At 58.1% G+C, this 27,757-nt stretch overlaps 1 protein-coding gene across 1 annotated transcript; it reads left to right on the top strand.

The window, feature by feature from the left end:
- SCN4A (sodium voltage-gated channel alpha subunit 4) lies at positions 1–27,108 on the top strand (the record flags this gene model as incomplete). The annotated part of the gene is made up of 24 exons (XM_082604407.1): positions 1–273; positions 363–481; positions 610–699; positions 991–1,119; positions 1,618–1,709; positions 3,711–3,989; positions 4,787–4,850; positions 5,106–5,247; positions 6,032–6,241; positions 6,863–7,016; positions 8,870–9,108; positions 10,887–11,060; positions 11,934–12,290; positions 17,224–17,715; positions 19,403–19,535; positions 20,229–20,383; positions 20,864–21,037; positions 21,134–21,256; positions 22,522–22,800; positions 23,090–23,143; positions 23,351–23,492; positions 24,051–24,148; positions 24,787–25,057; positions 25,883–27,108. 24 exons carry the CDS (start codon positions 1–3, stop codon positions 27,106–27,108), a joined length of 5,469 nt encoding a protein of 1,822 aa, XP_082460533.1.
- Between the last annotated feature and the right edge of the window lie 649 nt (positions 27,109–27,757).

Here is a 27,757-nt window from a genome sequence, read left to right as displayed (position 1 = left end):
ATGGCCAACTCATCTCAGCCCACGGTGGTGCCTCTGGGCCCTGAGAGCCTGCGCCCCTTCACCCGGGAGTCCCAGGCAGCCATAGAACGGCGGGTGATGGAGGAGGAGGCCCGGAAGCAGCGGAACAAGCAGATGGAGACTGAGGAGCCCGAACAGAGGCCGTGCAGTGACCTGGAGGCTGGCAGGAGCCTGCCCCTTGTCTATGGGGACCCCCCGCCAGAGGTCATTGGCATCCCCCTGGAGGACCTGGATCCCTACTACAGTGACAAGAAGGTCCGGGCCTGGGAGGCTTCCCTCCACCTGTCTGTCCATTGTCAAGCCATCTGCCTGCCCCAGGCCTCACAGCTCTCTCCCTGCCGCAGACCTTCATCGTGCTCAACAAGGGCAAGGCCATCTTCCGCTTCTCCGCCACACCTGCTCTCTACCTGCTGAGCCCCTTTAGCACCCTCAGACGCTGCGCCATCAAGGTGCTCATCCACTCATATCCTGCCCGAGTGGGGCGAGCGCGAGGGCGGGGAAAGGCAGGGAGGGGCCGGGGGTGGGCGGGAGGCCCTCTCGCCACCTCCCCTCCCCACCTGCCCCCTCGCTTTCCTTGACTCTCCCCCCAACGCTGTTCAGCATGTTCATCATGATCACCATCTTGACCAACTGCGTGTTCATGACCATGAGCGACCCGCCTTCCTGGTCTAAGCATGTGGAGTAAGTCTCCCCTCCCCCGTCCCCCCCGGTCCCAGGTGTCTGCCCGTCCCAGGTGTGCACTCTGAGGACGCCCCGAGTGAAACTGATCTTGTCTTCCAGGGAGACAAACACTGTCACTGCCACCCCCATCAACAAACACCTTAAGTCCCTGGAATGGCACACACTGTCACGCTCACCAATGTCCTCAGCCCCTGGGTGGCATATGTCATTTCTGTGCCCTCCTTCCCAGGAGGTCCGTCACTGTCACCCAGGTGTGACACGGCTGGCCCTGGCCGGCCCTTTCCCTGCCAGGTACACCTTCACAGGGATCTACACCTTTGAGTCCCTCATCAAGATCCTGGCCCGAGGCTTTTGCATCGAAGACTTCACATTCCTCCGGGACCCCTGGAACTGGCTGGACTTCAGCGTCATCATGATGGCGTGAGCAGGGCCCCGAGGGCATCCTGAGGCTGATGAGGGTGAGGGGAGGGGACCAGGCCTCAGAGAGGGCAGCTGAGTGGGCCAGCCCTCCGAGGGTGGACTGCAGGGCTGTGGGTCCAGCTGGCAGATAGTGGGCTGCACGATCCTAGGAGCTGCCATTCCCGGGGTCTGGCTGCGAGGCTGTCCCGGTGCCCCTACACATAGCACATATGACCACACACAGCAGCCCTGAGCCCTAGTCCCATGGGCCCCCACCCGGGAGAGCTGGGCTACCCTTGCTAAGCCCACTCCTCAGCAAAGCTCCTGCACTGTCTTCCCCACCTCTCAGGCCCCGATAGGAAACTTGCTGTGCCTGACCTGTCCCCCTACATCTCCACGGTAACCCCAACTACGAGGATTCCTTGGGAATCCTCATTCTGGGCCTGGAGAACCTGTGACTTCTGCCCTACTGCCCACCCCTGGCTCTGACACAGCCCTCGCCCCAACCTCCCCACCCAGGTACCTGACGGAGTTTGTGGACTTGGGCAACATCTCAGCCCTGAGAACCTTCCGGGTGCTGCGGGCCCTGAAAACCATCACAGTCATCCCAGGTACTGGGGAGGATCAGGGACCCTCTGCCCAGGCCATCAGGCCTCCCCTCCTCACCCAGGCCTGGAACCAGGCACTCAAGTTCTACGGCTCAGGGTCACAACCCTCCCAAGTGGTGTAGGACCCACACAAAAGCCTGGACATAGAGAGGCCCCTGTGGCCAGAGAGGAGAAGGGGCCCCAGGTGGGAGGATGGGTTTTGAGAGGCAGCATAGCAAGGTGGTTAGAGCACAGATTCTGGAGCCAGACTGCCTGGGTTCAATTCCCACCTCCACCACTTCCTAACTTTGACCTTGGGTAAGTGGCTTCCCTGTCTGCCTCAATTTCCGTATCTCTGAAATGTGGATAATAGCAGTACCACTCATCCGGTCGTTATGAGAATTCAAAGCCTTGATAGCAATAAGGTGCTTAGAACAATGCCTGGCACAGGGTATGTGTATTCAATAAAATAAGCAGACTGGGCAGAGCAGAGACCTCCACCTGAGAGAGACGCAGAGAAACAGTGATGGAAAGTCCCATCCCCATGGGCTCAATAATGAACACGCCACATACCCACTGAGCAATCAGGCCAGGGCAATTCCAAAGTAATGCATCAAGAAGCATGAAATAACTAGAATCTGGATCATCCGGACCCTCAAAAAAGCATGTGGAGAAACTGGAGAAGGTTCATGAAAGGAGAGAAAGATGATCTGAAAAGGCGTGGAGAACAGACTCTGGGAGGAGGGGGAAATTGTGAAGTCTTAGTGCTAGAAAATACCTTAGTTCTCCTCTAGTCCAAAGCCCTCGTGAATTGCAGTTGAAGAAGGAGGGACCCCGGGAGGGAAGAGCTTACTGAAGGCCACACAGCACGTTGGCCCCTGAGTCAAGGCCACAATACCTTCCCTGGTGCCATGCTTCCAGCATCCTCAGAGCTCAGAGGGCTTTTATAAGGAGGCTGCTGAGCATCTGTTTTCATACCAAGATAAGAAGAAGAAATAAGCTAATACTGAAGCAAGAGACACACTGATTAGGCCCAAGGAAGAAGTTATGGTTCTTCTATAAATGATGGAATCTGAGCCTGGAATTCCATATGATTTGGCTATGCCTTTGCCCGTCCAGAGGAGTGCAATGCAATATTGCAAAGTCAGCCTAGAGCCTCTCAGAGTGAACCCTGCTGTTCCTTGGGTGTTAACAGGCACTACAAGAGAAAGGGGGCTTCCCTGGTGGCGCAGTGGTTGAGAATCCACCTGCCAATGCAGGGGACACGGGTTCGAGCCCTGGTCCGGGAAGATCCCACATGCCGCAGAGCAACTAAGCCCATGCACCACAACTACTGAGCCCACGCTCTACAGTCCATGAGCCACAACTACTGAAGCCTGCACGCCTAGAGCCCGAGCTCCGCAACAAGAGAAGCCACTGCAGTGAGAAGCCCACAAGCCCGCGCACAGCAAGGAAGACCCAACGAAGCCAAAAATAAATAAATAAATAAATTTATTAAAGAAAAAAAGAGAGAGAGAAAGGGTTCTGTGTCAAATAAAGTGAAACGTGGCATTAAAGTTTTTGTTTCTGTAGGACTTTTCCGAGCCTTTGATAGGCTAATCTACACAAGGACCCTCCAAGAGAGCACTACAGAGCTCAGCCTTCCCCAAACATGATTGAACCCCTTTTGTGTAGGGCACAGCTTGCAAGATGAGCGTTCTAAGGAAGACACTTTGGGAGTGCTGACTTAGTGACACTTATTAAGCTCCACTGTGTGACTGGGTGTTGCTCTCTGAGTCGGGCAACACACTGTGAAGGCTTCATAGTCCCTTCTTCTAGTGGCTGAGGTTCGGTGGCCATTCAAGGCTCCAGATGGAGGTTGTAACCAGAGAAGGATGGGGCTAATTTGGGAAGGCTTCGGGCAAGCAGTGCCCCAAGTAAGTCAAGGCTTGAAGGAGGTGGAGTAGGCAGAGGCTCGGAGGGGCTAAGTCGGTGAGTTACCCCCTGCCCTGCCCAGCCCCAAGCTCTCACCCTCTCTGTGATCAGGGCTGAAGACCATTGTGGGAGCCCTGATCCAGTCGGTGAAAAAGCTGGCAGATGTGATGATCCTCACCGTCTTCTGCCTGAGCGTCTTTGCCCTGGTGGGGCTGCAGCTCTTCATGGGAAACCTGCGGCAGAAGTGTGTGCGCTGGCCCCCACCCTTCAATGACACCAACACCACGTGGTACGGCAATGACACCTGGTACGGCAATGACACCTGGAACAGCCAGGAGAGCTGGGCCAGCAACATTACCTTTGACTGGGATGCCTACATCAATGACGAAGGTAAGAACGGAGGGTCGGTAGGCCAGTGGGGTCTTTCCCAGCCCCGATGGCAGCCCCTTGTGAGACAAAGAACATGGAGAAGATCTGAGTGTAAATCCATCACTTACCAGCTGGGGTAACCTCTGACAAGTCACTTCATCTCTCCCTCCCTCAGAATCTTTACCTATAAGATGGAGACAACAATATCTTTCTCAAAGCGTTTGTGTGACAACAAATGCCAAACTGCTTTGAAAATCCTAAAGCTTTTGCTCTAAAAAGCAGCAGTCCATAGTCCCTAACCTACGTACTCCTTGTTCTCCATCACACCACATGCTCGCACCCTGGCAGGGCCACCACCAGGCCCCCGCATCCTATTCACATACCCAGACTTCATAGCCTCGCACGCACAAGGCAACATTCTCATGAAGCCACTGTTACTTCACACTGTGCCTTCTGGCAGCTGAGAAAACGGTACCCCTCCTTCAACCTGGCATCCTGGATTCTAGCCGCATCCCCCCTTCAGCTGAGGGTCCTGCACAGGCACATGGTAGCCCCATCCACACGCATGCATGTCCCCCACCCCGTATCCCTCTGTGCCCCTGCTGCACCCCACACTAGACACTGAGCTGACAGCAAAGTGTATCTACCCAGAGACCTTGGAACTTGGAGCTGCCCTTAAAGGAGAGGGAAAGGGCACCCAGAGAGCATCCATTTGGTGCGTGTGGTCCACACAGATGTGTCCACAGGTGCACAGTGGGTACTGTGCCCACAGTGTCCATGTGGTGACATGTTTCCTTTGTGGCCTCTGACTCCCAAAGGGAACTTCTATTTCCTGGAAGGCTCCAATGACGCCCTGCTCTGTGGGAACAGCAGCGACGCTGGGTGAGTGACACTGGCGGGGGAGGTGGGGGTGGTGGAGGGCAGATGTCCCAGGGTTGTCAGAAGATGGGGGATGATTAGGGATGAGAACCTGGGGTGGATGGAAACGTAAAGAAAATTCATGGGTATGGGGGGAACACTTTCCATTTTTTGGGATGCAGACAAGACGGAAGGATATTTTTCTCTTGGGATCCCCCCATCTATCTCCCGGCTGGAGCTCTCCTTTCTCCCTAAAACCAGCCCCCATCCTATCCCCAGGCGCTGCCCTGAGGGTTACAAGTGCATCAAGGCCGGGCGGAACCCCAACTATGGCTACACCAGCTATGACACCTTCAGCTGGGCCTTCCTGGCTCTCTTCCGCCTCATGACACAGGACTATTGGGAGAACCTCTTCCAGCTGGTACAGCAGCCCCCCGCCCTGCCCCTCAGCCCCACGTCTACCTCCCTCCATCTCCACAGCCTCCTCTGGGCTTGGTGGGGCCCCTAACAAGGCTGTCCCCTCCATGGTACCCCCTAAATGCCCCTACATACGGGTTCTCAGAGCCCTCTGACGCTAGGTACCTGCCCAGATCTGAGCCCCAGCCCTTTCTTCCTTTTCCTCATTTGACTTAAGAGCTGAGGTCTGAGCCGGGCACAGACTCCCAGGCCTCACGGTAACCGGTAGGGCAGCTTAGACTCCAACTCTGCCCATACACGGTTATTTACCTTCTGCTGTTTGCAGGTGGGCAGGTTGGGTCTGGAGCAACAGTGCCTTCTGGTTCCTGGCGATGTTTCTAACATGATGATGTTAATAATAATATTTAGTAATAATAATAATGGCTACTATTTGCTGAGCTCTTACTAGATGCCAGGCACTCTGGGAAAGCTAGGATTCAAGCTGATCCCAAAGCCCATGTTCACCAATTTTTATCCTGGTTCTCTGATCTCAAGATGTCTGGCTGAGGTCCTCAGTGCTTTCTGAGCCAGAAGATCAGGAAGGTCTGCCTCCTGAGTATATATTTTGAAGCACCCCAGAATGTGGCTTAGCCTGCCAAGGGTGGCCATACCTTGCCTCCAAAGCCCTCAAACTGCCTGGCTCTGTGAAGGACCCTCTCTATTTACCTATCTGGGCAATGGATGTATGGAGATGGGTGTGGGTGAAAGCAGGTGGGTGCCATGTGACGCTTTCCCTCCCCCACTCCCAGACCCTTCGAGCAGCCGGCAAGACCTACATGATCTTCTTCGTGGTCATCATTTTCCTGGGCTCCTTCTATCTCATCAACCTGATCCTGGCAGTGGTGGCCATGGCATACGCTGAGCAGAATGAGGCCACCTTGGCCGAGAATCAGGAGAAAGAAGAAGAGTTTCAGCAGATGCTGGAGAAATTCAAAAAGCAGCAGGAAGAGGTAGGGAAGGTCTGGACTCAGGGAGAGGAGGCCGAGGACCCAGGGATCTCCCTGCCCCTCAGCCTCGGTGCTCCTGGGCAGGCTGAGGGGGGTCGGGGGAGGCATGGGGTAGGGCCTGCGAGGCAGAGGACGGGGAGCAGAAGGCCCAGGCTGGAGCTTTGGTGGGGTGGGAGGCGTGCAAGCAGTAGAAAGAGTATTTCTCAGCTCAGTGCCTCAGTTTCCCCATATATAACAAGGAACCTGGAGTAGTTAAACCTGACGTAGCCTTCCAGCTCAAATTCCTATGGTTTTATGATTCTTTATGGGCAGCGTACAGGTCCAGGCTGAGGGAGAGGTGGGTCCTGATGAGGTCCCAGGGAGCAGCTGTACATTTACCCATCATCTCATGAAGGGTCATTCAAGGCTTCAGAGAGTGAAGGGTCTTCAGGATGTGTGTCCTCAGTCACTTTGGTCCCTACCCTGTCACCCCACCACCACCGAGGTTGCCGCCCCTGCCCACAGTAAGCTGGGTGCAGGCCAAAAAGAGGGGGCCCCAGCCTGAAAGACTCAGGAAGAAGCTCTGAGAGTCCGTTAGTCCATCCCCATGGCTCAGCGATGGACTTTATGTCCGTCACCCTTGCTGGTCCACAGGCCAAGACCGCTCAGGGGCTGGAAGGTAGGGAGACAGACGAGGACCCAGCCCACGGCAAAGACTGCAACGGCAGCCTGGACACATCGGCGGGGGAGAAGGGGCCCCCAAGACCCAGCTGCAGCGCAGACAGCGGCATCTCAGATGCTATGGAAGGTGAGTGCCTGGCACCCCCATACCCACCCTACTCTGCCTGTCCTGCCCATCAGGCCGCTTGGGCTCCCGGGGTGGGGGCCGGGAGGGCCCAGCTGGGCCCAGCTTCAGGACAGTAACTTAATATTGGCATCGAAGAAATGGCTGTGATAAATATAGTCGTGGCTTACCCTGGCCCAATTCTGGCTGCAAGGCCAGGCTGTGGCGGGAACTGGGGGCTTCCGGGAGGCCTTGGGGGCTGCCAAGACAATGGGGAAGGACAGGATAATAATACTAACCAGGGAGGCCCGATGTTCCGGAAACTGGAGATCCTGTTCCTCAAATATCTCCTCGGTAAAAGTTAAACATCAAAGGTCACCCTGCCCAGATAGAGTCACAGACTCCCCCAAATCCCTGTGCTGCCCCCCAGGCCTCAGTGGGAGACTAGGATAAGGTAACGAGGAGAGGGTGGATAGACATACAGACGGATGGATGGATGGATGGATGGATGGATGGGTGGGTGGGTGGGCTGAAAGATTAATGAATGGGAAGAGACATGGGTATGTGGATGGATGAGAGGGAGGGAGGAAGGCAGTAAGCAAAGAGGGAGGAAAGGGGGAAGCAAGGGAGGGAAGATGCAAGGAAATCTGACATAGAAGGGATCGGGTCCCCTCCCCAGGTGGCTCGCCTTGTGCCAGGAAGGACTTGGAGGACTTTGCAAACCTCTAGAGGGCCCCATCCCAGCTGACCTTGTGTGACGGGCATCCAGGTGTCTGTGTGCCCTGCCAGAGAATGCCCCAGGGAACGCTGGGCAGCGCTGGCCGAGGAGGTCACTCAACGCTGTCCTTGCTGGGACTGTGGTGGGAAGTTTGGGGCCTCAGACACAGTTTGGGGCACCTGCAGTAGCAGCCGGGTTGGGGGTAGGGGTGTTGCTGCCAGAGCAGAATCTGCAGCCTTTGAGAGGTCCGGTTTACTAATTCTTGGATGGGGGTGCGACTCAGCCGCCCCCAGCCTCTGGGGTGCCCCAATCACGCACTCACACCCAGGTGTCTATGGGGCTGCCCCCGGCTCCAGTCCTCTTTCCTCATCTATGGCGTGGGGGCACTCATATACTTACCTCATCCATTTCCGGTGGTAATTAAATGAGAGCACGCCCAGGCTGAGAACCCCCATGGGCAGCAGAGGCCTGGAAGACCAGGAGGAGAAGCAGCGTCACCCATGGGCCTTACGGAGCCCCAGGGGTTTAGAGCTGGAGTGGCAGGAACAGGGGATGTTTTCCGAAAGCTACCCTGGGGGGAAAGGAAGGACTGGCTGGGGACAGTCTGGAGGGGCCGGCGTACTGGCAGTGGGAGGGAGAGCCCTCGGGGGGAACCATGGTTTGCTCCTGAGTGGTGCTGGCCAGCAGCAGGTGGAACTGGGACCCAGCCCCCCTGCAGTGGCCTCCCGCCTCTCCCAGGGGGCCCTCGGGCCCCTCCCCAGCCGAGATCGCAGCCCTGGGCCGTAGGCAGAGGACGGGAGTCACCCCATCGCGTTGCGGGGTGGGGAGCTCCAGGAAGGCGGAGCTGAAGTAGAACGCTGGGAGAGGAGCTTGGGGTAAGGCTGCTGAGGGTGTGGCTTTTTGAGGGTCAGCTAAGGGACAGTGTGTTGGGGGGCGGGGCACTGAGGGGTGGGGCCATGTGGGTGGCGTCTAGAGGGATGGGTCTTGAGGGTGACCCACTGAGAGGCGGGGCTTGGAGTAGGCCTCCCTGAGGGGGCGGGGCTTGAGGTGTGATGCTCTAAGGGGCGGGGCTTGGAAGGTGGGACCAAAGATCTAGGTGGAGGAAGGTGCACGTGAGGGGGGGACCCTCATCAGGTATCTGTTTCCACCCTGCTCCCAGAGCTGGAAGAGGCCCACCAGAAGTGCCCACCATGGTGGTACAAGTGTTCCCAGAAAGTGCTCATATGGAACTGCTGCGCCCCGTGGATGAAGTTCAAGAACATCATCCACTTGATCGTCATGGACCCCTTCGTGGACCTGGGCATCACCATCTGCATTGTGCTCAACACCCTCTTCATGGCCATGGAGCACTACCCCATGACAGAGCGATTTGACAGAGTGCTCAACGTGGGCAACCTGGTAGGGAGCGGACGAGGGAGAGGCTGTCCTTCCCGCGCAGGACAGGAGAGGGGCCGCGGGGCCCGACGGGCTGTGTGGAAATACGGGGCACAAGTGGGGGGCATAAGGGGACAGGCTGGGGTTATTTTCCCAGCATATGGGTATGTGGGGGCATGAGTTGATGTACCAGGGATGTACATGGGGTGATCCATGGGATGTGGAATTTGGGTTTCAGGGTACTTGGGGGCAGATAGAGTGGAGATGAGGTGCTTGACCTCTTATGATCAGGATTTCAGGGGCTTTGGGGTCCAGGCCATGCCCTGGAGGCAGAGATGGGGGAGTGAGAGCATAGAGGGATGGGGGGGCTGGATGGCAAGTCTCTCCACTTTCAGAGGTTGTTGTGGGCCTAAGAGGGACCAAGGGACCTGGAAGTGGGGGCATAAAGCCATGGGCACCCAAGCTCAAGGGGCCCCAGCTCACCCTGGAGGCCCCAGGGCATAGTCCCCCAGCCCTGAGCCCCCCTGCCCGCGGCCACTTCTCCGGCTCGGCCAGGCCGGCTCCCCTCTCCAGCCCTTTCTGCTCTGCTATTGTTGACACACACTGATCCGCCTGCTTATCCCTGCCCATTAGGAGCATTATCACCTCGTTGCCAGCCCCTGTGGAGCCTGACAAAGGGCAAAAGCTGCCTCCTTCTCCAGCCCAGCCCCACCCTTCCCAATTGCCTTTGCAATCTTTCCAGGATGGCGAATGGGCAAGACGCTCTCCCTCCCCTGAGGGCGTGGGGAGCCCAGGAAGAGTCAGACTTGGGGCCTGGGGCAGGACGAGGACTGGGTGGGCAGCACAGGAATCAGACCCTGGACTCCCCAGCCCGCGAGGCAGGCACGTCCACCCCACGAAGATGCCCGAGGCGGCCGTGGCCAGGCCGGGCTGGAGGAGCAAGGGTGTGCTCTGGACCCGCAGTGCAGCTGCTGGGGTGTGTGTGATGGGCCCGGCCCGCCGCCTGCCCACCCCCTGCCCACACTCTGCTGCTGTCTGGGCACCTGCTACGGGCAGGGACAGCTCCTGGGCGGGGCTCAGCATGTGCCCGGGCAGGCTGTGGACCCGGGGCAGCTGGTGCCCGGCAGGAGGGCGGGCTATGCCCAGGGAGCTTTTAGAGGTTCTGCAGCTCTCAGACGAGTCCAGGACTCTGGGGGCTCAGCTCTGGCTTCTCACTGATCCTCCGCTTCATCCTCTTTTGGGCCCTGCCTTAGACTTCCAAAGCCACCAAGATTTTCTGGGTCCTGGGACGCCAGCCAACCAGGGTAGAGAGGCTGTAGGGTGTAGGGACAGGAGAATGAACTAAGCACCCCAAGACCTGGTTTGAGACATGCTTCTATATGGGCAGTGACCTCTCTGAGCCTCAATTTCTCATTTCTGGGATGAGCGTGATCAACCCTCCCAACTTCACAGAGGTTGGGATACCGACAAGGTCACAATGTGACCCACAGCATGCTCTGTGAGTGCTGAATATTATTATGATTGGGCTGAGGCCCCCAGGAAGTCACGTGACAGGCCAACAATCACAAGGCCAGGAATGGACGGGCCCCGGTCTCTGAGTGGTTCCCACTCTGCCCTGTGGCACGGTCGTTCCACTCCTCACTCACTCACATACACACACCTGTGGGCCGTGGGTACCACTGCCTGCACCCCCAGGGCTCTGTCACCCTCCCCTCGAGCCCTGGAGGTGGGAGTGGGGTGGGAGACTCCCGAGGTCCTGTGCCCCTGAGGCTCTGTGACAGGGGCTGCACCCCACCCTGCAGGTCTTCACAGGCATCTTCACAGCAGAGATGGTGCTGAAGCTCATCGCCCTGGACCCCTATGAGTACTTCCAGCAGGGCTGGAACATCTTCGACAGTATCATCGTCACCCTCAGCCTGGTGGAACTGGGTCTGGCCAACGTGCAGGGGCTGTCGGTGCTCCGTTCCTTCCGTCTGGTGCGTGAGACTCTGGCACCCGGGCTGGGGAAGGGTGTGGTGAGGATGCCTGGAGGAAGGGAGGAGAAACCACCAAGAAGCCAGAGGGCTGGAAGTAAGGCCCCCTCTGCCCTTTGGTCACCACTCTGCCTCTTAGAACCTTTCTTACTGGAAGAAAGGAGAAAGGTGCCCTCCCCCTTATCACACAGAGCTGCTGGGGGACCAAAATGACAGCCCAGGAGCTGACATTTGGACTTGACTCCTAAGTGACCTTGGGTGGCAGTGGGGTGGGAACTTCAACCCATATTGCAGAGCTGAAAGCTGAGGCTCAGGAAGCTCATCAGTAGTGGAATTGGGACTCCGAATTAGCATCCTTTCCACTACCCCATAGGGGCCTCTCATGCATCCACAAAAGTATAGAGAAGGTAAGATACACCTCTGTGTACCTTTCACCCAGTTCCAACAGCTGTCAACATTCTATAGTTCTTGTGTTATCTGTCCCCCCCCAATTTTTCTGTGGGGAGTATCTTAAAGCAGATCCTGAGATTTCATTTCACTTGCAAATACTTTAGCCTGTATATTTAAGAGATAAGGACTCTTTCTTTTGATCATTCGAAGAGGATTAAGTGGTAGGATGTGAGCATTCCCATTTAACAGAGAGGTAAACTGAGGCCTTGCATCCCTCAGTGGGTGGGAGTTGAGCTGTTCAAAAAGAGTTCTTTCTGGGAATTCCCTGGTGGTCCAGTGGTTAGGACTCTGCACTCTTGCTGCGGAGGGCCTGGGTTCAATCCCTGGCCAAGGAACTACTCTTTCTCCTGTAAGGATGGGGCTCTCTCGGGGCTGGGCCAGGGGTCCCCGGGCCTCACCGGCCCCTACCCTCCCCCTGCCCGGCAGCTGCGGGTCTTCAAGCTGGCCAAGTCGTGGCCAACGTTGAACATGCTCATCAAGATCATCGGCAACTCGGTGGGGGCACTGGGCAACCTGACGCTGGTGCTGGCCATCATTGTGTTCATCTTCGCCGTGGTGGGCATGCAGCTGTTCGGCAAGAGCTACAAGGAGTGCGTGTGCAAGATTGCCGCGGACTGCACCCTGCCCCGCTGGCACATGCACGACTTCTTCCACTCCTTCCTCATCGTCTTCCGCATCCTGTGCGGGGAGTGGATTGAGACCATGTGGGACTGCATGGAGGTGGCCGGCCAGGCCATGTGCCTCACCGTCTTCCTCATGGTCATGGTCATCGGCAACCTGGTGGTGAGTGAGGTCGGCTGGGTGGCTCCCCCACCCTCGCCCAGGACATCCAAGTGTCCAACGTGTGTCCATGCCTTTATTTCCTTTAAATCAGGCTGTCGATGAAGGGCCCTTTTCCCATGAGGTTACACTGTGTGAAACCTCCGATGCTTGTTTTCTACCTAACCCCAGCCCCAAATGGCAGTTTTGTATGGTTTAACTCAGTGGCTCTCAAATTTTAACCTGCTTAGGAATCACCTGGGAGTTTCTCAAAACCTAGATTCCTGGCCCCATGCCCCAGAGTCAGATGCAGCAGCTCTGAGCCGTGGCCCAGGAACCGGCAACTCTAACGAGCTCTGGGTGATGTCACTGCCGCTGGTACAGGGACCACACTGCGCGTAGTACTGTTGAGACCTAGTGTTTTGGGTAAAGTAACATGATAACTGGAGTCAGACTGACCCATGTTGCAGTCCCGGCTCCTCCGCTGTCTATGTGACCTTGAACGAATCACTGCTCTCTGGTTGGCTGAGTTCTCTAACTTCACGTGGAAGAAAATGGTAGGCCCCTCAGGGGGTGGCCGGGAGGACTGTGACCGAAGCAGGCACAGTGTGGGGTTGGTACCAGGAGCTCCTGGCCCTTTTGTCCTCCTACCCTCTCACCCTCTGTTCCCAGGAATTAGGCCATGGGTGTTGGGAGGATCTGGAGATGGCATGGGCTGCATCCATCCTGCCACTTTCTGTGTGCGGGGCTGGTGCAGGGAAGGAGGGGCAGGGGCCCATGAGAAACGGGGTGTGAGGCCATGGCCCCGCTAACCAGAATTTCTGTGGCTGGGGCCGGGGGAGGCATCTCTCCTCACCCTGCCGACTCTGCTCCCCCCCTTCTCGGGGTGGGGTCACTCCTGCCAGGAGAGCTGCGCCCAGCTGCCCCCTGTGGTGGCCAACGCTGCCCCGGGCAACAGGAGGTGGGAAGACGCACGTCCCCACGTTCCGCAAAGGCCTGTGGAATCCTTGAGCTGCTGGGTCAGCGCTTCTCAGATATGGCTGAGCTCCGGCTGGGGGCAGGGGCGGACTGGCGGCGGGGGGTGTCACCTTGACTGAGGAGGGGACCATGGGAGGGTGTCCCAAGCCCCCAGGGACAGCCAGACAGCAGAACCCAGGCTGGTGGCTACTGGGAGGGGGGTCTTAGGGAGTGGGGAGAGTGAGGGAAGATGAAGAGTGAGGGCAGATGTCCCAGCAGAACTTTGGGGCAGGATTCGGGATGGGTGCGTGGGAGCAGGCTCTGAGTAGAAGTTTGTGAGGTCAAGTTTAAGGGCCTGGAGGTGACTAAAAGGGTCTGCAGGGGGTTTCTGTCTGTGTGTGTATAAACTCAAAAACATTTCAGGCCCCTACTTTGCCACTTGATGACGGGGAAACCTTGAGCAAGTTATTTCTCTCTGGCCTCAGTTTTTCTCATCTGGAAAATGGGGATGATGGGAGTGGTGACCTACTCCACTGGGTGGTCGTAAGGATTACATGACACATGTCCAAGTGCTTAGCAAAGCACTTGGCCCAAGAGGCCAGGGGAGTCCAAATGTTACAGGCATCGGGGGAGCAGTGGCGGATTCAGTACCCATCACCAACCAGCATCACACTCCTGGTGTTGGGCTCTGCCACGTGCCGGTTCCTGTGCCAGGGGCTTTACGTGTATTATCCCTAATGCTCTTGACGACCCTGTGCGGCAGGTAATGTTGGCTCCGTGCTTCCAGGAGGCACAGCCCAGAACCACACAGCTAGTGTGAAACGGAGCCTGGACTAGAACCTGGGTCTGTGTAACTCCAATAGCAATAGCGTCAATACCAGCAGCAATGGTACCAATGATGAGGTTAGCATCCGCAGTACCAGCGATGACAGCTTGACCTCTACTCACGTTTATTCAGCATTCTGGGCACTTGCCTGGTATTGATCTCTTAACGCTCACCACCCCCTATGAGGGCTGTGCTGTTTTATCGAGCAGAGTCTCAGGGAGGTTGATTAGTAACCTGTGCAGGATTTGAACCCAAGCAGTCTTGCCCCAGAGTCTGGAACCACTGCACTGCACTGCCTCTGTGTGTGTGCCACCCGCACCCTCCCGTCACCCACACATGCACACGCCTGCACACACACACAGACAGACACACACACCTACCCACCCTGATGCCCTTCTCCGGCCCAGCTCTGTGGCTCTCCCACTTTGCTCAAAGGAAGCGGAGTGACCAAGGGGGGTGGCACTGCCAGGTCCTTGGGCACTGTCCCTGCCCACCACCCTCCCAGGCCTCATGGAAGCAAGTGTCTGCCAGAAGGCACCGGGGCACCCCGCCAGGCTGTGTGTGGGGACCCGGGTCCCCTGCGTCCATGGCACTCAGGCACTTCCTCGGGGCTACTGTGAAGAAGAGGAAATGACCAGGGCATAGGGAACCCACCCCTCAGAGCCCCCCAGGGGAACTTGCTGTCACCCCCCCTTCCCTCCAACCCACCCCCCATGCCTGGCCTGAGGCAGCTATTTCTGTCCCAGGCAGGAGCCGTGTGCAAACCCTGCTGACCCAGAGAGCAGCTAATTCCCATCTCAGATGTGTTTCTGGCAACTGGACACCTCCCGCCAGAGAGCGAAAGAAAACCCAGTAAATTTTGGTGGGGGGGCAAAGGCAGAGAAGTAGCTAGAAGGCATGGCAGTGGGGACGAATACCCCCAGCACATATATACAATATACTACATATATATATATATATGTATGTATGTATATATATACATATATATATATATATATATATATATATATATATATATATATAGACCACATTTAAAAAATTTTTTTATTTATTCTTAATTTTATTTTTGGCTGTGTTGGGTCTTGGTTGCTGTGTGCAGGCTTTCTCTGGTTGCGGCGAGCGGGAGCTACTCTTCATTGCGGTGCGCGGGCTTCTCATTGCAGTGGCTTCTCTTGTTGTGGAGCACGGGCTCTAGGCGCGTGGGCTTCGGTAGTTGTGGCTCGTGGGCTCTAGAGCGCAGGCTCAGTAGTTGTGGCGCACGGGCTTAGTTCCTCCACGGCATGTGGGATCTTCCCAGGCCAGGGCTCGAAACCGTGTCCCCTGCATTGACAGGCGGATTCTTTTTTTTTTTTTTTTTTTTTTTTTGCGGTACGCGGGCTTCTCACTCTTGTGGCCTCTGCCGTTGCGGAGCACAGGCTCCGGACGCGCAGGCTCAGTGGCCATGGCTCACGGGCCCAGCTGCTCCGCGGCATGTGGGATCTTCCCGGATCGGGGCACGAACCCATGTCCCCTGCATCGGCAGGCGGACTCTCAACCACCGTGCCACCAGGGAAGCCCAACAGGCGGATTCTTAACCACTGCGCCACCAGGGAAGTCCCTATATATATATATTTTAAAGATATTATGTCAACATGATAGTTAAGACAATGACAAAGAGACTTTGGAGGACACTGGTGAAGGCCAGACAGTGAGATGCATGGAGAAGATGGCCAAGGGTGGGAGCTTCACATTACGGTCCTCCCTTGGTATCTCAGGGGATCGGTTCCAGGACACCCTGCAGATTCCAAAATCTGAGGATACTCAAGTCCTGTAGAAAATGGCGTAGTACGGTTGGCCCTACTTCCTCATGTCCACTCATACAGCCCCACCCTGAGACCCCCAGAGTAATACCTGCCTCTGGCTGACAGGCGACAGGACCCCCACCCCAGCCAGGCTGTACCTTCCTCCTCACTGCCCTGGGGTGGGAGTAAGCTGGTGGAAGTCAGGGCCACTGCACTGTGTAGCCTCTGGGGCAGCCATTCACATTGTAGTCTAAATAAATGATGTCCTCTGAAGTTGTACAATGATTGGAAGCCTGGGTTCTACTTCTGACTGTGCTGTTTGTCCTCAGGCAAGTCACTCCACCTCTCTGGGACTCAGTTTCCTCAGTCATAAAATGCTGAGCTGGCCTCAGAGTTAATCACACTCCTCCCTGTACCTTGTAGAGTCTTCTATTATCATACACATAACAGCCAACAAGTTTTGAGTGCCTACTGTGTGCTCTACTTGTATTGACCTTTTAATCCTCACAACAACGTGAGGAGGTAGGTATTGGAATCATCGCCATTGTACAGATGAGGAAACTGAGGCACAGAGCAGTGATAGGACTTGCCTCAGGACACACGGCTAGTAAACTGGGGTTCAAAGCCAAGCAGCGTGGTTTCAAAGCCCGTGCACCCCAGTCTCTGCTTTGTGCATACCCACTGCATTGTATCTGTCTGATCAAATGTCTGTCTCTAGGCTGAGGGCAAACTGAGGCCACTTGCTTCTACACGCAGTGGGAGGGGCTCAACGAATGTCTGTCCACTGGAAAATAAAGTTGACAGGGGTAGACCAGTAGCCTCTTAAGTCCCTTGCAGTGGGGCTAAGAGAAGAGAACCAGGTGGAGCAGGGAACCCCAAAGGAAGAAAAGGGAGTGAACAGTGGTAGGTGAGATGCCCCTTCTACAGCAACAGGGGACATGCATCTGGGTATCGGGAGCACAGGGTCTATTAAAAGTCCCATTTACCAGACAAGAGAAGAAGGCTCAAAAGATTCAGGCTCCCAATAAGTCCTGGAAGCTTGGAGACATGAGTCCTGTTTTTCGTTCCACATCCCCTGGCAGTGGAGGTGGAGGACAGAGTCACAGAAAGAGTCCCTGTCACCCAGTGGGCCCCCCCGAACCCTGCCTCTGCCTTGGTCAGCAGAGTCCTATCATGTGCGTAAGACTCAGTTTCCCTATCTGTAAAGTGGGCATGACAGTAGCACTTCTCACCTTCACAAGCAGTTGTGAGGGTTCCGTTAGGTGACGTCCTCTTCACAGCCCACCATGAGGTGGGTCTGGTCTGGAGACCCGAGGCCCCTCGTGCTGGCTGAAGGTGGCACCCTCAGGGGCCTAGAGGCTGAGCTCAGGCTCCCCCCACCCCCGCTTCCCAGGTCCTGAACCTCTTCTTGGCCCTGCTGCTCAGCTCCTTCAGCGCGGACAGCCTGGCGGCCTCGGACGAGGATGGCGAGATGAACAACCTGCAGATCGCCATCATGCGCATCAAGTGGGGCATCGGCTTCGCCAAAGCCTTCCTCGTGGGGCTGCTGCATGGCAAGATCCTGAGCCCCAAGGTTATCATGCTCAGCCTCGGGGGGATTGGGGAGGCTGGCGAGGCCGGCGAGGCTGGGGAAAGCGTCTCAGAAGACGAGAAGAAGGAGCTACCGCCCGAGGAGGATGAAAACAAGGACCTCAAGAAGGACAATCATATCCTGAACCACATGGGCCTGGCTGACGGCCCTCCCCCCAGCATTGAGCTGGACCACCTCAACTTCATCAACAACCCCTACCTGACCATCCACGTGCCCATCGCCTCCGAGGAGTCTGACCTGGAGATGCCCACAGAGGAGGAAACGGACACCTTCTCGGAGCCTGAGGATGGCAAGGTGAGCCTATGGCAGAGCCTGGATCCAGGGATCGGGAGTCAGACAGACAAGACTCTACATTTTTGTGTGACCTTGAACATGGCACAAATCCTCTCCAAGCCTCAGTTTCTCCATCTATAAAATGGGGTAATGGTACCTACCTTGTGGTATTACTGTGAGCATTAGATGAGATGCTGTGTGCAAAGCACAGTCAGCTCTCTGTGAATGGTGACTGGTATTACTATTAATCCAATTACTATGGCATGCCCTGCCTGTCCTAATACCCTAGGCCTCTCCCTTCACCCCTGCCCCACAACTCCACCTGGGTCCCCTCTCCCCAGCAGGTGGCGCTCTGAGACAGCATGTTCTCACCTGAGGCACCCTAGCTCCAGGGCTGGAATCCAAGAGGCCTCTCTTAGACCCCCTCTGGGTTTGAAGCTCCTGCCAAGTCCTTGCCATTATCATCTGTTTCTGTTTAGACCCCACCTGGAGGGCTGGGCCCAACCTCTGAGTGTGGGCCAAAGTGCCAGGTCTGGGCTGAGGAGAGGGGTCAGGGGCCCAGTAGGGTTGGGTTCAAGGGGAACAGAGAGCCGGGAGCTGGAGCCGCTACCCCCACTCCCCCATGCAGGGGGCCTGCTGCTGGGTTGAGGTTCCCTTCCCTGCGAGGGTGGGGGAGGCCCTGGTGGTCGCCCCCAGAAGCTCAGGCTGAGCCCCCTTGCCCACCCTCCAGCTCCAGCAGGGGAAGGACTAGCACATAAGCTCCGGTGGGGCCCCCTGCCCGTCCCCACCCTGTCGGCGAGGGCCCCGCTGGCACCAGAGCCTGAATAAACTTTGCCCTGAAAGCTCTTGACTCCTTGTTCCCCCCAAATACGTGGCACACTGACTTACCAGGGAGCCGAGCGCCTGCCAAGCTATAAATACCCAGGGAAATGTGGCAGTAACTTCGGTATGAGGAGTGCGGGTGGAGGAGGGCTGGACAGCAGCCGGGGCCAAGGCTCTGGGGACTCTCACAGGGAAACAAGTACGGCTCCCGGGGGGCTGTGGGAGTTGGGGTGCATGGGCAGGGCAAGTGGCTCAATGGGTGCCGTGCCCAACCTAACGCCCGGTGCCTCGGTTTCCCTTTCTGTCGACTGGGCACAAGGCCCTCCCTGGTTTTCTGGCCACTGTCGTGACAGCCGCCCCCTGCCCCTCCAGGCTACCCTCTCCATCTTCCTCTTCAGGGACCTCACCCCCAGCCATGAAGGGGGCCCCTTGAGGAGTGGAGGCTGGGGGCAGGAGGCTGGCCTAGATGCAGCACTGGGAGGAGGTGGGAGAGGCCTGGCCAGGCTGGAGCACCAGCCGTCCCACCCGACCCACTCCCGTTAGGTTCCCTTGGCCCCAGGCTGGAGCTTTGGCTGCAGAAAAATTTCCATCCTTTTTGGATTTCTCAGCCAAACAGACCCTGAGGATAGGAAGGCTCGGACTTTGCTCCATCCTGATCTCCTTCCTTCCCCAGGCCTCATCCCTGTCCCACTCCAAGGGCAGGACCAAGGCCTGTGGTTATTCTGCATAGCCCCCAGTGGTGGCTGCGTAATCCAGGGCTGAATGAATGAGTGAATGAGTCTGCTCCACCCTCTCTTTCCCTTCTCCCTTCTGGTCTCCCATCTTGACCTCCCCCACCCCACCTTGTGGGAGGGCCTGGGGTCACGTGACCCTGTGGCCTCTGCAGAAGCCGCTGCAGCCCCTCGACGGGAACTCCTCCGTCTGCAGCACTGCTGACTACAAGCCCCCCGAGGAGGACCCCGAGGAACAGGCCGAGGAGAGCCCTGAGGGGGAGCAGCCTGAGGAGTGCTTCACCGAGGGTGAGGGCCAGCCCGCGTGTGTGACCCCACCTCTCCTGGGTGCCTCCCCTAGCCCGGCAGACCCCCGTAAGGGGCCCGAGGCCGGCAACAGCCCCAGCCCCAGCCCATTGCCCCCTTGGGGACATCTCGGGGACACACGCATCACCAAAAGCAGGCAGGGCCTTCCTCCTCTGATGCTCTCCTGCCCTACCCTGCGGCACCCCAGGAGAATAGAATGCCGGGAAGGGGTGTCAGAGCTGGGGATGCCTCCCAGCCCCTGAGCCTCTGATCCCTGCAGTGTCGGCGGTAGGTGACTAGCATCAGCCCGAGGGCTGCTGTGCAGAATCCCCACAGAGCCCTGAGTACGGCCAGCACTGCACAAAGCAGGCGCTCAGCAGTGGCTGCTCTAAGACTGTCCTCCTCCTCGGCTTCGTCTGCCAGATAGAGGCCTGCCTTGCCCTTCAGGGACATTTTTGCCCAGAGGGCCTGGGCTGTGGCATAGTGAAGGCTGCCTGGGCGAGGTGGGGGAGGACGGAGACAGCCTGACGGCTATAGACCTGCGCTGGCTGCCTGCACCCCTGTGCTCTGGAATGCCTCTGCATGCGGTTGTGTGCCGGGGTGGGGGGTGAGGGATCCTGGGCAGGTGGCGGGACTGTGCCTCCTAAGGTGGCCCCCAGGCCCGTGACCGGTGCCCCTGCCACCCGCCCTCCCCAGCCTGTGTGCAGCGCTTTCCCTGCCTCTACGTGGACATCTCCCAGGGCCGAGGGAAGATGTGGTGGACCCTCCGCAGGGCCTGCTTCAAGATCGTTGAGCACAACTGGTTTGAGACCTTCATTGTCTTCATGATCCTACTCAGCAGTGGAGCCTTGGTAGGCGCTGCCCTGGGGACCGGGCACTGGGCAGAGGCAGGGGCCAGGCCTGGGCAGCCCCGAACCCAGAGAATCCTAAAGAACTCACCAGTCTTCCAGGATGTGTTGTAGACTGTGTTAATTTTCTTAAAGAGACAGATGGGCTCTGAATCCCTGTGCATCCTTAGCTGACAGGTCCCAACCGGGGATCAGGTGGGGAAGGCCTTGGGAACTGGGGGTTGGGAGGGCAGGATGGGTCAAGGTGAACCCCCCATGACAGACCAGTCAGGGTTACTATTATTAGGCCTGGGGAAGGGGAGCTGAGGGGCTTCTCCCCACCGGGAACTCACGGGCTCACCCGCATGATGGGCACGGGGAGTCTGCTCACGCCTGGCCCCGGTGCCAGACCCCTGGGAACCAGCAGCTTCAGGCAGGTAGGGATGTGGCTGCTGCCCCGGCCTCCTCCGGGCCCTGACCACCCCGCCCTGCTGGTGCCCCCAGGCCTTCGAGGACATACACATCGAGCAGCGGCGAGTCATCCGGACCATCCTGGAATACGCCGACAAGGTCTTCACCTACATCTTCATCATGGAGATGCTGCTCAAGTGGGTGGCCTATGGCTTCAAGGTGTACTTTACCAACGCCTGGTGCTGGCTCGACTTCCTCATCGTGGATGTGAGTCTACCCCACCCCCGGCCCCGCAGCCAGATCCCAGGCGGTCCTCGTGGCTGAGGCCCTGCTCTCCCTGACCACCCTCCCCTCCCATTACAGGTCTCCATCATCAGCCTGGTGGCCAACTGGCTGGGCTACTCGGAGCTGGGACCCATCAAATCCCTGCGGACGCTCAGGGCTCTGCGTCCCCTGAGGGCACTGTCTAGATTCGAGGGCATGAGGGTGGGTGCCGAGGGGGACTCTGAATAGGGCTAAGGACTGGGGGAGCAGCCACAGCCTGGAAGGGGGCTGGGGGTGTCTGTACTCCGGCCACCACCAGCAGGTTTGGAGGTCCCCAGGCATCCTCCCACACCAGCCCAAGTGCCCATTCCCGCCCTCAGCCCCCTCCTTCGCTCATCTCTTCCACCACTGGGGGCAGCAGAGGCTGCAGCAGCTCCCAGGAGGGGCCTGAGGGCACCGAGGCAGGAGGAGAGGAAGGAAAGCAGGTCTGTGGGTTTATAGGTGTCCCTCCCCAGCCTCAGACTGGGGCTCCCCAGGACTCCAAGCCTGCCCACCCCTCCCTCAGGCCCTTGAGGGCGGAAGTGACAGGTAAATACAGGGTTTGGGCAAGACCAAAGGGACTTCCCCAGGCAAAGGTCGGGGGTGGGGGTGTGACTGTTAGGAGCAAGACCCACGCTGGAGGGACGGACTTCCATGAAGTAGCTGGTTGCAGGTCAGCAGGGCACTCAGCCTGGGGGCTCCCTCCTGGTCATGCAAGAGGCCAGCCAGCACTGGGCCCTCCCACCCCTGGAGCCGGGACCCCTCCCCACCAGGGGAAAGTGACCTGGCAGCTGGTTGGTGCCCCAGCCAGGGGTAGAGCTCCCCTGGGCATCACCGGGCTTGTGCCACCCACTTTGCTTGGAGGTCACGGAACGGCTTCTCCTTGAAAACAGATAATTCTCAGATTCGGTTCAGCGTGAAATAATGAGGTTGGCCTGGGTGGCTGCTGCTGGCAGGGCACAGGAGTCCAGTCCCAAGGGTCCTGCTGCTTCAAAGACTGTTGGCTTCTTTTCTGGGTCTGCGTCTCTAATCCTGCAAACAGATGAGCAGGGGAACAGGTCACGGGGACTGAGTTTCCTATGGGGGCCAAGGAAAGGGTGTTTGTCTCCTGCCCGGTGACCCGTGGCCGGGCTGCTTCCAGAAAAGCCCAGCCTCCACTCTGGGCTGATGGCTCCAGCCAAGCGGAGAGCCCTCTTCAGCCGCCAGGCCGGCAACCCACTACCTCTACTCCTTGCTTACCATCCCCCCACCCCCAAGTAAAGCCCAGCAGACTTCTCCCCCAGGCCTGGCTCAGATGGGCCCTCCTCCAGGAAGCCTTCCCTGAGCAACAAGGCCCAGCCGTGTCTGGTCCCCTGGTTACTGTGGGTGGGAACCCTCTCCCAGAGGAGCCTGGGTGTCCCCGTGTGCCTGGGAGAGGATCTGGAAGTGACCCCCTCGCTGGCCCCCAGGTGGTGGTGAACGCCCTCCTGGGAGCCATCCCCTCCATCATGAACGTGCTGCTCGTCTGCCTCATCTTCTGGCTCATCTTCAGCATCATGGGCGTCAACCTGTTTGCCGGCAAGTTCTACTACTGCGTGAACACCACCACCTCCGAGAGGTTCGACATCTCCGAGGTCAACAACAAGTCCGAGTGCGAGAGCCTGATGCACACGGGCCAAGTCCGCTGGCTCAACGTCAAGGTCAACTACGACAACGTGGGTCTGGGCTACCTCTCCCTCCTGCAGGTGGTGAGTGTGACCCGCTGCCCCTGCCTGAGGCTGGGATGGAGGTGCCCCCGCATTCTCGCTGTACCTGAGCGCCCTGCCGCTCCTTGTTAGGGGGCTGCCCACCCTGCTTCCAGGGCTGTGGGACCCAGAGGTAGTGTCTATACCTCTCCGGTCTCTATTTGATGCCTCCCCAGGGGAGCTCAGGGCAGGCAGCCTCTGGGGAGGACCAGGAGGGGGCAGGGAGGGAAACTCAAGGCTGGTGGAAGCAGGGGGCAGCCCCCTCCCCTCACCCCCAACCACACTCTCTCAGGCCACCTTCAAGGGCTGGATGGACATCATGTATGCAGCCGTGGACTCCCGGGAGGTGAGTGGGGGTCCCCGAGATGTAGCTGGTGAGTGAGCCAGGGGAGAGGACTCAGATCCATCCCCACCCCATGCTGCCTCCTCAGGAGCCCCTGAGACCCCACAGCCTGGGAGTGGATGGACCCACAGTGAGATGGGGAGCAGGGAGCAGGCAGCATGTGCCCCCAGCCCACCCAGCCCACCCCGTCCCATCCTGTGGCCCCTGCAGAAGGAGGAACAGCCCCAGTACGAGGTGAACATCTACATGTACCTCTATTTCGTCATCTTCATCATCTTCGGCTCCTTCTTCACCCTGAACCTCTTCATTGGCGTCATCATCGACAACTTCAACCAGCAGAAGAAGAAGATGAGTATCCAGCCCGACCTCCCCCGGGCCCTCCCCTCCCCAGGCTCCCTTCCCCCTCCCTCCGTCCACTCCTTCCTTCATATGTTCACAAATGCTGCCTCCGCACTTGCTGTGCTCTTGCTGGCTGGCGGCGTGATGCAGCAAGGCTGGGTTCACATCCCACCAGACGACCTTGGACAAGTGAGATGTGGCCACCTCGAACCTTGGTTTCCTTATGTACAGAATGGGGTTCGTGCCGCCTGCCATGCCGGCTCATTCTGAGGACCCAACGAGACATTGATGGAAGGTGGCCCAGCGGGCAGTGAGGCTGCGCTGACCCCTTGCCTCTGTTGGTCACCCTGTCCCCTCCCCTCCCTTCTCTGGATCCCTGAGTCCCCCTTCCCCTGCCTCCCTCAACCCCCATCTCTGGCCGCTCCAGGCAGGTCCCACCGGCACCCCTGCTGGGGTGCGGGTGGCTTTAAGGGTGGTGCCTGAGAAGGTGAGAAGGGGGAGGTCCTGGAAAGGGCGAACGGGGACACCCCCCACCGCAGCCTTACGGGCCCCATCCCGCTATACTTTGGAGGGAAAGACCTCTTCATGACAGAGGAACAGAAGAAATACTATAACGCCATGAAGAAGCTTGGCTCCAAGAAGCCTCAGAAGCCAATTCCCCGGCCCCAGGTACCAGCCTTCCGGGCTCCCTGCAGCCTATATGAGACTCCTGCCTAAGGGGGCCACGGGGGCAGGGGGCAAAATGCAGCCTGCACTCTGCCCACCAAGCTGTGTCCCTGGCGTGAGGCTGGGTCCACCTGCCGGGAGGGGCGCCTCTCTGTAACTGTACAGACACTCTACACACAAGCAGCAGCTACCTGATAAACTCCGGTCATTGGTTTACCCTTCGCCTGGCCCTGCACAGCTCCCCAGTGTCCAGTCAGCTCTTCAGCTGGTGGCCTCTGGGGCAAGGGCCCCTGGAACGGGGAGGAAGAGGATGTCCAGACAGCCCCCCAGTGAGCAATGATTTCAGGAGAAGGATGAGGGGCTGCTGGGGGACCTTGACGGGAGGAAAGGTCCCAGAGTGAGGAAGGATGCCCGCGGACCCCACAGATCGGCCTGTTCTGATGGGTCTCGCCGCCCCTGCCCTGGCCGACTCCACCACAAGACCTGACACCTCTCTCTCTCTCTCTCTCTCTCTCTTTCTCTCTCTCTCCCCCCGTCATGCTGTCGTGTCCTCCTGCATCTTCTGCCGGTCCACGTCCTGCCCCGACCACTGCCCCCCACACCCCTCTGCGTGCATCCCCGCACTCCCATCCCTGCTACAGAACAAGATCCAGGGCATGGTGTACGACCTGGTGATGAAGCAGGCGTTCGACATCACGATCATGATGCTCATCTGCCTCAACATGGTCACCATGATGGTGGAGACAGATGACCAGAGCCAGCTCAAGGTGGACATCCTCTACAACATCAACATGGTCTTCATCATCATCTTCACGGGCGAGTGCATGCTCAAGATGTTGGCCCTGCGCCAGTACTACTTCACCATCGGCTGGAATATCTTCGACTTTGTGGTTGTCATCCTGTCCATTGTGGGTGAGCAAGCAGGGCCAGGCCGGGCTGAGTCATTCAGGAAGGCCCGGTGCTCCCATCCTCGTGTCCACACACACACCCACTCATGCACCTGCTGTGCTCACACTCACACACATACACACATGCGTGTGCACCTGGTGTCTACACTTAATGCGCAAAAGCATGTACTGTGGGCTCCCAGGCAACCTGTCACCTTCACACGCATGACTACACCTGAGAAACATTTACTTGTCCAGTGGGGGCACACTCAGGTGCCCATGTGCTTCGGGAAAAACATAAGAAGATGGTTCCAGTATCCTTACACACAGGAGAGCTGTGTGTAATTGTGATAGTAACTAGCTATCATTTATCAGTCATATACTATTTGCCTGACACTGTGCTAGGCACTTCACAGGCATTAGCTCCCTGATTATTCCTGACAAATGTCCTGAGGCTGGTACTGTTGTACCTCCATTTTACAGGCGAGGAAACTGAGTCACAAACCGATTAGGTGACACGCCTGAAGTCACACACCCAGAGCTGTCCTCCCCCGCCCTCTCATCCATGGCATCTGCAAACAGCCTTAGCTATAGGTCTACCACCATTCGCTTTGACACATCCCACCTCCATGCAGCTGTGTCAGGGCAAAGGTGGAGCCCAGGCCCCAAGACCCCTGGGGGAGCCGAATGGGTCAGGCCATTCGGGCTGTGCTTTGAGCGGTGAGCTTCTACTGCTCCTTTCTAGGGAAGAGCCCAGCAGGCTGGGCCCCCCTGAGCCGCACATGCCCCCTGCTCCCCGACCCAGCCGCCCACCCTGAGGGCAGCAGTCCTCACCGCTTCCTCCCCGCAGGCCTCGCACTCTCTGACCTGATCCAGAAATACTTCGTGTCACCCACGCTGTTCCGTGTCATCCGCCTGGCGCGGATCGGGCGCGTCCTACGGCTGATCCGAGGGGCCAAGGGCATCAGGACACTGCTCTTTGCTCTCATGATGTCACTGCCCGCGCTCTTCAACATCGGCCTCCTCCTCTTCCTGGTCATGTTCATTTACTCCATCTTCGGCATGTCCAACTTCGCTTACGTCAAGAAGGAGTCAGGCATCGACGACATGTTTAACTTTGAGACCTTCGGCAACAGCATCATCTGCCTCTTTGAGATCACCACGTCAGCCGGCTGGGATGGGCTTCTCAACCCCATCCTCAACAGTGGGCCCCCCGACTGTGACCCCACGCTGGAGAACCCGGGCACCAGCGTCAAGGGTGACTGCGGCAACCCCTCCATCGGCATCTGCTTCTTCTGCAGCTACATCATCATCTCCTTCCTCATCGTGGTCAACATGTACATTGCCATCATCCTGGAGAACTTCAACGTGGCCACGGAGGAGAGCAGTGAGCCTCTCGGGGAGGATGACTTCGAGATGTTCTACGAGATGTGGGAGAAGTTTGACCCCGACGCCACGCAGTTCATCGACTACAGCCGCCTCTCCGACTTCGTGGACACCCTGCAGGAGCCGCTGAGGATCGCCAAGCCCAACAAGATCAAGCTCATCACACTGGACCTGCCCATGGTGCCAGGGGACAAGATCCACTGCCTGGACATCCTCTTTGCCCTGACCAAAGAGGTCCTGGGAGACTCTGGGGAGATGGATGCCCTCAAGGAGACCATGGAGGAGAAGTTCATGGCTGCCAACCCATCCAAGGTCTCCTACGAGCCCATCACAACCACCCTCAAGAGGAAGCACGAGGAAGTGTGCGCCATCAAGATCCAGAGGGCCTACCGCCGGCATCTGCTGCAGCGCTCCGTGAAGCAGGCTTCCTACATGTACCGCCACAGTCAGGACAGCAGCGGGGATGCGGCACCCGAGAAGGAGGGGCTGATTGCTGACACCATGAACAAGATGTATGGCCCTGAGAACGGGAACAGCGGTTTGCAGAGCAAGGGGGAGTGGAGGGGCTCGACATGGGGCCCCAGACCTGCCACGGGGCTCCTGTCCATCAGACCCGCAGACACATCCCTCCCTCCCGCCCCACCCCCGGGGCCGACGGTGCGCCCAGGGGTCAAAGAGTCTCTTGTCTAGCAGACGGCAGTGAGGTGGCACAGCCCCAAAGCTCCCCTGGGGCGCCTGCCCCTGAGGGAGCTGGGACTTTGCGTCTGGGACTGATCCAGCTCCCTGTCGGGGACAGGGTTTGGCCGTGCCGGGCTGTCACCCAGGCCGTGGGAAACGGGAATTGAACCTGAAGTCTCCACGCTGAGCCCGAGGCTGTTGCCTCCATGACGTTACCTTCGAGGTGCTCTCACCTCCTCACGGCCCCGGGGGAGGTCGGAACATCAGAATCTCTGCTCCCACGGGGGGAGGAACCGGCCTGTGCTGGAAGGATTGGCTGCCCTCCTGCCACCAGAGTCTTAAGGGCCACTGACCTCTCCCCAGGAAGTGGCTCAGGGCCCCCCCAGCTCCCTCCAGGACAAGGAAGTCTTAACTTCAGTGAGAGCAGACGCCTGACCCCAGGGCCTGCCAGCCCTCCCCTGACTCTGGGTGCAGCATCACCCTGCCAGCTTAGGAATTCTCTGGGAAAGGGAAGCATCACTGGTCCAGAAATGGCTCCACAAACCTGATGGGTCACTGGATCCTGACTCATTGGGCCGGTGTGACCCCTGACACCCTTTCTGGATTTGGCCATTGCCCAGGCCCCTGGCTCCCTGGCTGGCCCCTGGGAGAAGAGCAGAAG

This window comes from Mesoplodon mirus (assembly GCF_964341445.2).
Source record: "Mesoplodon mirus genome assembly, chromosome: 18".
NCBI classification, from domain to species: Eukaryota; Metazoa; Chordata; class Mammalia; order Artiodactyla; family Ziphiidae; genus Mesoplodon; species Mesoplodon mirus.
The sequence above is the reverse complement of the archived record's forward strand: the minus strand, read 5'-3'. Positions and strand labels throughout refer to the sequence as shown.